General features: G+C 34.5%; 1 protein-coding gene across 5 annotated transcripts in view; it reads left to right on the top strand.

Annotated features, from left to right (window-relative positions):
- Positions 1–14207, top strand: part of LOC150104886 (uncharacterized) — a 695785-nt gene that overhangs the window by 465803 nt on the left and 215775 nt on the right. For all 5 annotated transcript variants that reach the window (XM_090395398.1, XM_090395401.1, XM_090395397.1 and 2 more), the window contains exon 20: positions 10010–10170. In XM_090395398.1, the coding sequence (XP_090251524.1) occupies positions 10010–10170 (161 nt within the window). The remainder of the gene's footprint in view (positions 1–10009; positions 10171–14207) is intronic.

Here is a 14207-nt window from a genome sequence, read left to right as displayed (position 1 = left end):
CACTTTTTCTGAATTCTTCTGAATTTATTTGTTTTGAGCATTCTTTATGGTTGGACTGTGCTCGCATACGTTATTTATTCTTTCTATGTATTTTGACGGTGGTCTGAATGAATATCACGGTAGGTTTTTCCAATGACTTCAACATTTTTTACTATTCTTTTGCAATTTGTTAAGATGAAATAAATTTCATTTCTTGTCTCTCCATTTGGCGATTGCCAAGTCCATCTTTTATCCAATTCTCTTTTTAAAAAAACTGTTCATAATGTAAAAGCCTTTCTGCTTCAACAAATTCTGCTAGGAGTTCGCCTCATTCATTTCTTCCCCCTTTCCCCCATGGTCCAATGCATTTTTCTTCAATAGATCCTGTATCGATCTTTACATTGAAATCTGCACACACTATAGTATATGTTGTTTTCTTCTGTAATTCTTCTCATAGGTGTTCTTATAAATCTTAAATAGAAGTTTTCTATTTCTTCTCTATCAGCTGTTAGGTGCATAGACTACTTATTATTTTTATTGTTACTGATTCTCCTACTTTTAATTTTAGTGTTCCTAGTCATTCAGAGTGCAAAGAACCATTTTCTTTGCACTCTTACTGTTGACAACACCACTCTCTCTATATAAAATGAGATATATATCTCTTCTTGGGATTATTCTATCATCAAACCTCTCTTGGCATAAGCATCTTACAGCTGTAGCTTCCTTTGCATCTAAAAAACAAGGATTTCTCTTTCACTCAATTTATTACTTTACTTCTGAGTGGCTATTAACTTTATACAATTCAAAATCTATCCAACAATTGAATCCAGTGAATATTGTTCTTGCATTTGGGGCATTACTCCTAAGAGTTAGCTAAAAATGCTTGACTCAATACAATATTAACAACCCGTCTCTCACCAGTTCACTCCATCCACTCTCACACAGGCATTCAGTTTCTACCGCTTGCAACTTCTGTAAATACTTCCATGGCTGATGTTCATCTGAAATAGCATCAATAATTCCTCTACTCGCTGTTAAATTAATTGAAACATTCACAGCAACTATTCAATACCCCTTCACAGTTCAACTCCAAGTCCACCGAACAAACTTTCCCTCCTCCTCATTTATCCCCACTACTGCTGCCTTCTGGAACAGTCTGCCATCTTATGTGTTTCCAAGGAATATAATCCACAGCTCTTCAAACTAAATGTGAAAAAGTTCCTTCCCATCCATCCATGGTGCTAACAGACTATCTCTTACTCAACTGATTGTGTATGGGAGTAACAGTTAAAAAAAATGCCCAACTTCAGAGGCAGATGATGATGGTGGTGGTGAGAAGAAGAAACAGCGTCGTTCCATGTCCTGGTTTTTTTTTCTCCCTGTAAACTGTGAAAATAGTAGACTATGATTTGACTCCAAAGATGAGAAAGTCTAGGAATGGGTCTCTTATTATCTTCAACATCCAAAGTAAATTTGATACTTGAATGAATAGAATTATTTTTGTAAAGAAAATATTTAGCTCCATCATGGAAGAATTCCAAACTATGAATATGATTCCATTATATTGAAGACATCATCAATATAATGGAATCATATTGCAGGTATGTAAGAGAAAGTGGTAAGAATGTATTGCTCAATGTTCCATATACAGCAATACCTTGCATAGCATGGTTTTGAACAGTGCAGGTTTCACTATAGTGTGTTTTATAATTTTTAACAGTTTTTAATGAAGCTTGTGAACCTAAAAAACATAAATGGACACCAGAACAAAATATGAAGAAGATAAATAGATGAAACTGTCACTGAAACACAAAAGAATTCTCATTAAATGAGCTTTCGATTTTTTTTTTTTTTATTGGAAAAATATATGATACATCTGATTTTCTTATGGATGCTGATTCTAAAGTTGAACGAAGTGTTAAAGTTCAGTGAGCATTGTAAAATATTATTTGTTGTCTGTTAAACATCTAGTAACTTATTCTTATGGTGACAGTTATTGAAGGTCTGTCAGAATTTTTGTAAGCTACATTTAAAGAAGTCATGCTTTAGAAACATGTTTCTAAATGATATTGTAATGCTAGTTTAATTCCCAAGTTTATTAAAATGATGGAGGCTATTAAATCTTACTCTGCTCATAATATTTACCAAAGAGCTAGCAAGGTCCTATTATCAGAAAGGATACATTATGTAAAGATGCTCTCCTTTTCTAATAAAATTTCTGACCTTCAAACTATACTACAGAATTATCTTAGCCCTCAACATTTTGACTTAATCTATAAAATTTATCTTTCCTCAGCCAAATGTCTGACTTAAACTATAAGTAGAAATGAATTTGTAAGTTTTAATTATTAGAACAAAGAAACCGTCAATTCATTCAGCAACCACCCAGCTCTGTTCATGAAAAGTGGGTCATAAATTGAACTAACTATTCTTTTACTAATAATGAATTAAGTTTGCGAGGGTGGTCTGATGGTCTGAAAAGTTCTAGCCCTCAACCATAGATTGGAACACTATCGGCAAGATTTTTTTTTTCCTAAGTTGGTACATCTGTCATAAACAACCATGTGAAATCACAAGTCATTCTATCAAGTAGTTTGTTTTATACAGCTGTCTGAAGCAAAAGCGTTGTCTGTTTATCCCTTGAAATTTTATTCCTCAAAATGGATAAAATTCTTTGTAAAAGTTTATGGGCACTCTTCTCCTTCGTTTTCGACAATTAAGAAATGGGCTGCCGAGTTTAAACATGGCTGTACCAGTCTTGAAGATGATCCACGTGAAGGACATCCAAAAAGTGTAACAACACCAGAAATAATTGATCAAGTGCACGATATGGTATTGGATGATCGGCGAGTTCAAAGTGCATGAAATTGCTGAGACTATAGGCATTTCAAAAAAACGTGTAGGATATATTTTGCATTAAGAATTGCAAACGAAAAAGTTTGCACAAGATGGGTGTCGTGCTTGCTCACAGCAAATCAAAAACACACTTGCATGAAAATCTCTAAACAGTGCTTGGAGCGTTTTACAAGTATAAAACTGATTTTGTGCGACGATTTATTACTATGGATGAGACTTGGATTTATGAGTACACACCAGAATCCAAACAGCAATCAAAACAGTAGACAGAATCCGGTTGTTCAGCGCCAAAGAAGACAAAGAGTCTGTTCCATCAGCAGGAAAGGTCATGGCATCGGTGTTTTGGGATGCTAAAGACACTTTGTTTATTAATTATCTTGAAAAGGGTAAAACAATAACCAGAGAATATTATTCCAATCTTTTAACCAGACTAGACAAAAAAATTCTTGAGAAAAGACCTGGTTTGCAGAAGGAAAAAATCATCTTTCATCAGGCCAGTGCACCTACCCAAATGTGTTATGGCAATGGGAAAATTAAGGGATCTGCACTATGAATTGTTGGAACATCCTCCCTATTCGCCAGATTTGGCTCCCTCTGAATTCTATCCCAAAACTAACTCTTCCTCACTGGTCAGCGTTTTTCTTTGAATCAAGAGGTGATTTTGCAGCTGTAGAGGGGTATTTTGCATATCTTACTGAGAACCACTACAGGGATCAGATAATGGCACTGGAGCATTGCTTGAATAAATGTATTAGGCTTAAGGGAGATTATGTCAAAAAATAAAAATAATTTTGAAATTATAAATTCGTTTTTTCATTTGTTCGGCTGAGCACTTTTCAGACCACCCTCATACTGTCAAAAGGTCCAGATTTTGCTGTAACATCTTGTTGTTTTATGAGTACATTTAGACTATATGGTAATAATAAACTGAAGTGCTCTTACAGCTCAAACTAAGACCACTCCAAAAATAGACAATATAAGACTGACAGACCTTTTAGCACACTTTGAACAAATAAATCCTATACTTTTGAGACTGTAACTTTTCTTCCTACTTGACTCCTACTAACATAACAAAAAAAACTCCTTGGAATTCTCCTTGGATGCAGTGCTATTCTCCACTCATATTCTCATTTTTCTCTCCTTAAAACACAAGTAATACTATACCAAATAGCATGGATAGCAAGAAGTCTTTTGGTGTTGATGGCACCCCCACCTGATTGCAAAAAAAAAAAAAAAAAAAAATTATACAACAGTATAATTTTTTTTTTTTTTCATTCTTAAAAATTAGAATTTTTGTTCATTCTTTTGAGAATGATATGAAGACTAATATTTCATCATCATCAAATTCCTGACATGTACCCTCAAGGGGTGTACAGGATATGATAGTACTACATGAAAAATTTACATCATTACTGAATTCCTATCTACAATTTTCCTCCAAATCAGTCTGTCACTTGTCAAGACTCCAATGTTATCATTATCAGATCATATATTTCTATCGTCTAAGGCACATTGTACTGTATCAATTCACCTATATCTTGGTCTTTCTCTGGGTCGTTTTTCTGCCAACCTGGCAGAGAACTTGTTTTGCTAATCTTTCCTCGCCCATTCTGTTTAAGTGACCATACCACCTGAGATTAGCTCTGCTAATGCATTCCTGGATGCCGACAGTGTCAAGTTCTTTCCTAATATCCTCGTTTTTAATATGATATTGCCATAGATGCCATCTGTTCACGCCTCTAATCTTTCTCAGGACTCTCATATCTGTAGTCTCTAGTCTTTGGTCAAGTGTTTTACTTTTGATCCAGCTCTCAGATCCATAAGTTAAAACTGGTTTGAACACTGTCTTGTATAGCTAATTTAGTGTTCCGACTAATTTTTCTCTTATTCCATATGAATTTATTCATTTGACTTCCTACCATACCAACTTTGTTGATTCTGTTGTCTATTTCCATATTTAATTTGCCATCTTCACTAAATATCGTGCCTAAGTAGCTGAAATGTTTTACTTGTTCCGCAGGTTCTCCATTCACAACACAGTTGATATTTTCAACAATTCTACCTATTTTCATTGTCTTTGTCTTTTTAATGCTCACCTTCATACCATATCTATTACAACAGTTATTCAATTTAGTCAGGGACTCTTGCAAACTTGTAGCAGATTTATTTAGAAGTATAACATCGTCTGCATAAAGCAAAGAGCTGACATTAACATCTCCAATTCTGATATCATGTTTAATACCACTTTCCTTCATAATGTGATTCATATAGATAATGAATAACAGAGGGGATAATGTACAACCTTATCTCACACCAGATTTAACATTAAACCACCTTCCTATACTTCCTTCAATTCTAACTGCCGACTTACAACTCAAATACAGACTAAGAATTTCTTGATATAATGCCCCACTGACACCATATAATTGTAGCGTATTGAATAGCTTCTCTGTTGGCACCTTGTCATATGTTTTTTCCAGATCGATGAAACTTAAATACAGATCTTTGTTATATTGCCATGTTTTCTCGACTATTTGTCATAAAGTGAAGATCTGATTTGGCCTGAATCCAGCTTGTTCTTCACCAAGCTTTTCTTCCACAATTCTTCTCAACCATTTCTCAAGTATACTTGCATATATCTTGCCAGGAACACTCAGTAGGGAAATACCTCTGTACTTTTCACATTCAGTTTTATTTCCCTTTTTATATATAGGTACTATTAGAGCTCTACTCCAATCATCGGAAATTTGTCCCTCTGTTCAGGCTTTCTGAACTATGCAGTGCAGCCACTGGAAGATTTTTATACCACCATATTTCAGCATTTCTGGTCGAATATCATATACTCCTGCTGCCTTTCCACATTTCAAGCCTTTGATGGCTTTTTCTACTTCTAGTATGGATATGTATTCCTGACTGTATGCTTGTTGAATGTTTTTTACCACTGTGCTATCACTGCTTGTTTCATTTAGCAATTTTTCGAAGTAATTACTGCATACTTCAAGGATATCTTTTTCTCCTGTTTTCATGTAACCTTTGTCATCTCTAACTCCTTTTACAGCACTCTTTCCTCCATTTCTAAGCTTCTTCAACAACCTCCAGAATATCTTACCACCTTCTTGTTCTTGCCAAAATTTTATTTTGCTTTATTTTCTATGTTCTTACCAAAGCCCTCCCATGAGTTTTGTTTAGCTAGTTTTACACAGTGTTTCGCTTTCTTACATTTGTCTCTGTATTCTCTAAGAGCACCAGCTGACTTATTTGCCAGGAACTTTTGATATGCTTTCTTCTTTTCCTTAACTTCCTCTTTAACTTCCTGTGTCCACCATCGAGTTCTGATTTTTCTGTCCTTCCAGACAATCTCACCACATTCCTCTCTGGCTGAATCAATCAGGGTTTTCTTCAAGGCTTGCCACTGAATCTCCAAGGTTTTGTTTGCTGTTTTCAAACTCTTTCATTTTTTCTTCAATAATCTTTGTGTATTTTAGTCTATAGTTCACAGCTGAGAGCCATGTTATTCTTTTCAATACGAAATTCAATTTTATCCTGCTCAAGACTAAATAGTGATCGCTTCCAATTTCAAATCCTCTGTATGCTCTGGTGTCCTGCACCAGGGAGAAAACATCACTATCAACAATAACATAGTTAGTGAGACTTTTCTTATTCCTTGCCTCTTCTCTCCATGTGAATTTGTGCACATTTTTATGTTGGAACATGGTGTTAGTAATAACCAGTCCATGACCTGAGCAGAAATCCAACAGGTGTTTGTCATTATTATTTGGTTTGCTCTTTTCTCCAAATTTTCCCAAAATATTTTTGTATGTCTCACAATCATTTCCTACTCTGCTATTGAGATCCCCAACAAGGACCATCTTTTGCTTTTTCTAAAGCATCAAAAAATTCCTCCACTTCTACCTTATTAGAACCTTCTGTGGGACCATAGGCACAAATAAGTCTCATTGTCCAATTCCCTATTCTGATATTTGCCCACATCACTACTTGAGACTGCCTGCCATTCAAGAAGATTAGCCTCGTATTTTGTGTTGAATACTATGGCTACTTCTTCTTTTCCTTGATTGTCATTTCCTGAATATAACATTTTGTATTTATTGTTCAGAAAGATCTCACCAGTTTTTGTCTTTTTTGTTTCGGTCACCCCTATTATGTCGATCTGGTACTTATCTAATTCCTCAGCTAGCTCCATTTCTTTGCCATTCAGGCTTCTTATGTTGATAATACCGATCTTTAATTTTGGTGTGTTGAGTTGGGGTGTGATTTCAGATTTGTTCCAGTAGCTGACTTTTTGCTGTTCACCCTGGTTCCCTGGTAAAAACAACGGGGGTGGGTCTTGTTTAACCTGGCAACGCCCCTGCCGGCATGAAATTTTGTTATGTTGTACCATCATTTTCTATATTGGTTTAAGCCAATAAGGATACAATTTGGTCGGCTAAATCCCAAATTGCCAGCCCATCCTCGTTCGTTCAGTGTCCAGGTAGATATCCAACAGGGTGCACCATGAGAAGGTGAGGATTGGACATTAGGTCAGAAGCCCTGGTCGGTTCTGTGCATTCCTTTAAATGCTATGTGGAGGTCTCCTCTCAGTTATACTGCTTTGACCCTTAAGCACCCCGACTAATATTTGGAAGATCTGATTATGTATAAAATGGAAAAAATATTTGCGAAACATGTATTAAATCGAAGCATATCTGCAGTGTAGCAAAAGATGAAAAACCTTTATAAAGGATTCTTTTTTTTTTCTTTTTTTCTTTCACAAAATAATAGCATTGTAATAACAAAGTCTGACAAAGGAAATGCAATGATACTCATGGATACCACTGACTGTAATCACAGACTTAATATTTTACATCAGGATAGAACTATAAAGTCAAAGTGCGAAAAATGTCTGAGCTTTTGTTGCAATGAGCATTCTTCAGTAAGATGCAATAATTGTGCTTAAAATTAAGACGATAAAAATTTTAATAATTAATATAAAAATAAAGCAATATTAATGATTTGTTAATTATATTATTTTACACACCACAATCAACCTAATAATAAAAACATTTCATGAGAAATATTGAGAAATTAAAGAATTATATCTTTAATTTTGGGATCAAATAGGCCTCATGCAACTGATTATGTAAGAAAAAAACGGTGTGACTAATTAAGGGTTAAGAGAGAGAATTAAAGTCCATCGTTTCTGTTTAGATTTGGTAGATGTATCAAGATTTCACAGCTCTCTTTGTATAGACATTCCAAGAGATTATTACTTTCATGGAGAACCTTGATTTTCTTCCTATGAACACTATGTATTGTGGTGATATCGTATGCCACAAGTCCTGATTGCTCTGGCTCTTGGAATTTAACATAGTCTAAATGATCATCACAACACACGGCTTTGTTTTTTATTCATTAGCATGATAGCATTATTTTTTGATCAAAACCAAATAAGACCATTTTTTTTTTTTTTCCCCTATTCCTATCTTTTACAACCTGTGCATTACACTCTTATCTTGAATAGTACAATAATTCCCAGTAATTCTCTCCACCTGCTCCTTAAATAATATTTTCTTCCATATCTAGACTTTGTTGTAGAGTGTTTATGAGTGATATTTGTTTTCCCATTACATTCAAATACGATCCTCATTATCTTATTACTAATTCTTTCACATATAAGTCTGTCATTTACTTCTTTACTAATAATAAAACTAACATGGCATGATAAGGCATGATTTTATGCCTTATCATCAGCAGACTAAAAGGTTCTCTTCTTAAATTAAAAATACCAAGAAATTATATCCTTCTTTAATCCTTTATCCAAGCAAACAAAGATCGCATGTGAAGTATCTTTCTTACTGGGTTATATATAGAAGCCAATAACTTCATTAATAGCCTTAGTATCCTGTTGGAAGTTTTTTTTTTTCCCCCCTCTTGGTTAGACTATAATAAATTTAGTTTAATCCTTTATCCAAGTAAGCAAACAAAGTTTGCACCTGAAGTAGAACCTTTTGGCAACTCGTATAGGTAAGTATGTCTTCTCCATTGCTTCCATCATACTATCACCACCTCTGGGTCTGTCTCCCACTGACCAGACTTCAATAAAGATCAAAACCGGTCTGGGTAGTGGTCCTTCCCTTAATGCATAGCATTATGCATGTCTGCAAGGAGATGTGCTTTGCATTATGGGAGATACTAAGACAAGTACTTACGAGAGCTTTGTCCACCTTTACCACGAGCTGCCTCAGTCCTGAAGATATTTCAGGTGCAAACTTTGTTTGCTTACACTTGGATAAAGGATTAAACTAAATTTATTATAGCCTTAGTATCCCATAATGCAAAGTACACACATCCTTTCAGGTGAGTGTAATGCTGTGCATTATGGGAAAGGCCACACTACTCAGACCAGTTTTGACCAATACGAAGACAATTAATGTGAAGTCATTGGCTTCTGTATACAAATAGCCTAGTCGTGAAGATATGTCACGTGCAAACTTTGTTTGCTTTTGCTTGGATGAATGATTAAATAAGAATATAATTCTTGGCATTTTTAATTTAATTAGTCTTCTCCTTTTAAGTTCCTCCTTCCTTGATTTTTTTCATATTCAAACCCAAAACATCTAATTTCCTCTCCATCATAACATCCACTAACCTCTTATCTTTACCTTGTGTGTCAATATGTTCACTATTCTTTTCTCATTCCTTTACTGTTTAGGACATTCACAATTTATATCTGTCTGGTTTTGATTCCTTTATTTCTTTTTTAGTTGTAAATAATTCCATTGATGCTTTTTGAATTTGTTGCAGCTTTATCACAGTATCTTTAGCCAGAATATTTTAGGGTGTCATATAAATTTTCATCCATTAGACATTCCCTACTAACTCTACTATTGCCCATATATCATTTCGGCTCAGACATGGTGGTTGAAACTTATGTTCATATATAAAAGAAAAATATATTCATTGAATAAAATTTTTTATTTTGAGAGATACAAAAGTTTTGCATAATTACTCTGGTTTATTCCATTGTGTTTTGCAATCGTGCAGAAGTGGAGAAAGCCCCATTGCCAAAATAAAGTAAAATTAGAATTTAAAATTAACTCCTATTTATTTTAAATTACTTCTTTAATTTGATCTTAACGTTTAAAGAAATTTAAGTGTACAATTTTTTATTTTTTAGTGCCATCTCGAACATCGCATTCAATCCTTCCTGATATGCTACAGCAACACACACAGCATCTCCAGCAGCAGCAACAACTTTTACTTAGCCTCATCCAGTGTTACCATATGCTATACTTACAGCAGTTAGAAATCCAGCATTTGCAAAGATGCCTTCAGCAAGTATGTTCCACTTAAAAGTGTAATACATTTTGATTAATTCAGCAGCTCTCAAAATCATAGTTCTCACTTAACCCTTATTTGAAAATCATTAATACAAGAATGGTTACGCAAACTGTCTGTCTGATGTGCAATTTTGTAAGAACATTGTGCATCAAAGCAATGTTATTTGTGTGATTGATATGGTTAGAAATTCATTATTATTATTTGTCAACTTGATTTTTAAAAATTACACAATTGTAAACTTGATTTTTAAAGATTACACAAATTAATACTAGTGTCATATTTTTATAAGCAAATAATTGATTTTATTTATGCTTTTTATATTTTTTATATCTGTATATATATGTTTAGGTTCATTCTTCCAGCACCAGATGGCTTTAATAAAAATATTATTAAAATAAAATATTAAATTATTAAAACCAAGAAAAGTTTTTTGTTAGTATTATAATCTGAAACTTTTTTTTTGTTTTATGTCATCTGTGCACTTGAAAGGTTGCCAAACCTAGTACATATGTTGTTGTGTATGTGGTCAAATATGCACGTCATGCATTACAGTGCAGGAATGCAGTATAAACGTGTTTAAGCCATGCTGATAAGAGCCCCCCCCCCTCCCTCCAAACATCTTATACATATGGAATGCCTCTTTGATTTTTGAGATTATCTTGTCAGATATGTTTCCAATGATTGGTTAATAGTAGGTGCATTATATCTGGCCAAAAAAAAAAAAAAAAAAAAAAAACCATCAAATTCCTGCCATGTACCCCAGGGTGTAAGGATATGATAGTACTACATGAAAAATTTACATCATTACTAACTTCTTATTAACAGTTTCCTCCAAATCAGTCTGTTACTTGTCAAGACTCCAACATTATCAGATCTTATATTTCTATTGTCTAAAACACTTTGCACCATATCAATCCATCTTGGTCTTCCTCTGGGTCGTTTTCCTGCCAAACTGGCAGAGAACAGATGTTTTGCTAATCTTTCCTCACCCATTCTGTTTAAGTGACCATACCACTTGAGATTAGCTCTGCTAATGCATTCCTGGATGCTGGCAATGTCAAGTTCTTTCCTAATATCCTCAATTTTTTTTTAATATGATATTGTCATTGATGCCATTTGTTCACGCTTCTAATCTTTCTCAGGACTCATATCTGCGGTCTCTAGTCTTTGGTCAAGTGTTTTGCTTCTGACCCAGCTCTCAGATCCATAAGTTAAAACTGGTTTGAACACTGTCTTGTATACAGCTAATTTAGTGTTGTTGTAATAGATATGGTATGAAGGTGAGCATTAAAAAGACAAAGACAATGAAAATAGGTAGAATTGTTAAAAATGTCAACTGTATTGTGAACGGAGAACCTGTAGAACAAGTAAAACGTTTCAGCTACTTAGGCACGATTTTTTTACTGAAGATGGTAAATTAAATATGGAAATAGACAACAGAATCAACAAAGCTGGTATGGTAGGCAGTCAGTTGAATCATTTCATATGAAATAAGAGAGAAATTAGTCGGAACACTAAATTAGCTGTATACAAGACAGTGTTCAAACCAGTTTTAACTTATGGATGTGAGAGCTGGGTCAGAAGTAAAAAACTTGACTAAAGACTAGAAACTGCAGATATGAGAGTCGGGGGAAATATTAGGGGCGTGAACAGATGGTATCAATGGCAATATCATATTAAAAATGAGGATATTAGGAAAGAACTTGACATTGTCAGCATCCGGGAATGCGTTAGCAGAGCTTATCTCAGGTGGTATGGTCACTTAAACAGAATGGGCGAGGAAAGATTAGGAGAACAAGTGTTCTCAGCCTGGTTGGCAGGAAAACGACCCAGAGGAAGACCAAGATATAGGTGGATTGATATGGTACAAAGTGCCTTAGACGATAGAAATCTAAGATCTGATTAAGTTGGAGTCTTGACAAGTAACAGACAGATTTGGAGGAAAATTGTAGACAGGAAGTTAGTAATGATGTAAATTTTTCATGTAGTACTATCATATCCTGTACACCCATGGATGGTAAATGTCAGGAATTTGATGATGATTATGACTAATTTCTCTCTTATTCCATATGAATTTATTCAATTGACTTCCTACCATACCAGCTTTGTTGATTCTGTTGTCTATTTCCATATTTAATTTACCATTTTCAGTAAAATTCCTGCCTAAGTAGCCGAAATGTTTTACTTGTTCCACAGGTTCTCCATTCACAACACAATTGACATTTTCAATGATTCTGCCTATTTTCATTGTCTTTGTCTTTTTATTACAACCTTCATACCATATCTATTACAACAGTTATTCAATTTAGTCAGGGAATCTTGCAGACTTGTAGCCGATTTATTTAGAAGTATAACATCGTCTGCATAAAGCAAGGAGCTGACATATCTCCAATTTTGGTATCATGTTTAATACCACTTTTCTTCATAATGTGATTCATATAGATAATGAATAACAGAAGGGATAGTGTACATCCTTGTCTCACACACACCAGATAATCATCATCATCATCAAATTCCTGCCATGTACCCTCAAGGGGTGTACAGGATATGACAGACACCAGAAAACATTAACATTAAACCATCTTCCTGTACTTCCTTCAATTCTAACTGCTGACTTACAACTCAAATAAAGACTAAGTATTGCTTGATATAATGCCCCATTGACACCATATAACTGTAACATATTGAATAGCTTCTGTCTTGGCACCTTGTCATATGCCTTTTCAATATCGACAAAACGTAAATAGAGATCTTTGTTATATTCCCATGATTTCTCAACTATTTGCTCTCTGCTCTATTTACTCGAAACTTTCTATACATTCCAGCTATGAAAAACGGATGGACCTTATAATACCCCTATTTCTAAGTTGCACTTTAATATGTAGTTATATTATTCCTGGAGTATTGCCATCACTATCATTACCATGTATATATCCTCAAGTGGTATACAAAATACTATGATAGCACTGCATAAGTAAGTTTACATTATTACTGGCTTCTACCATAATTGTATTCCCAATAATCTGTTTTTTTTTTTGGGGGTGGGGGGGTGTCTTCAGTATTGTAAAATCTTACATTTTAGCATCTTAGGACATTACCAGCTGCATCAATTCACCTAGATTTTTCCCTTGGGAAATTTGATAGTGGTCTTTTTTTAAACCATCACACCAACCCCCCCCCCTCTATCCCCCACATTTTACTGTGGTTTGTGGACGACAATTCATCGAGAGGAAAATTCATCTTGCGAACTATTGATCATGATAAAAATTTGCTGAAAACTGAAATAATATTGCATTGATAGCAATATATAAAAAGTAAATGCATGGCAGGATAAATTTCACAAAATATAATTTTATTTTGTATCTATGTATTAGTCTGTGCTGTGAGTCGAGTGACTATGCACTTCGCAATCATATGCCTGGGAAAGGAGTGTCCTGTGTTCAATTCCTGTCTCTGACATGATGAGTTTAGGATCTTTCTCAGACATAGCCAACTTAGCCGGTCTTGGGCGTGGACTGCAGAGTTTTTTCCCTCAGTTTCTCTGGGGTTTTTCCTCCTGCAAGTAGGCAAACGGCCTTGAGAACATAACACTTCTAAAGGCATAAGATAAACCAGGAGGCATAGGGCCAACCACCTTATCCTCGTATAACAGTTGTGGTTATAAGGAATAGAAACCCTTGACACCATAAAGGTAAAAGAGGGAAAGATTAAAAAGAAGAAGATCTATGTATTATTTATTTAGATTTTAATTAAATTTTCATAATATTTTTATTCTTATGCAATGAAAGTAATATTTTATTGATTGGTGAGTTTCCTAATTTTTGTTTTCTCTTAAAAAGGGGTAAATATTCTTTCTTACTTTGATACTACAGGTTCTGTTGATGGAATATTAATATTTACAAAACTGGAATAGGGTGGTTTAGGGAAAAAGGGCACCATATTTAAGAATATTTAACTGTGAACCGTTCATTATTTTTCTGTGCACTTAGACACCCATCCAGATGTGATATATATAGTATTTGCACATTTTATCT

This window comes from Typopeltis vanoorti, chromosome 7 (genome assembly GCF_054136105.1).
Source record: "Typopeltis vanoorti isolate ZY-2024b chromosome 7, IOZ_Tvanoo_1.0, whole genome shotgun sequence".
Lineage (NCBI taxonomy): Eukaryota > Metazoa > Arthropoda > Arachnida > Uropygi > Thelyphonidae > Typopeltis > Typopeltis vanoorti.
The sequence above is the reverse complement of the archived record's forward strand: the minus strand, read 5'-3'. Positions and strand labels throughout refer to the sequence as shown.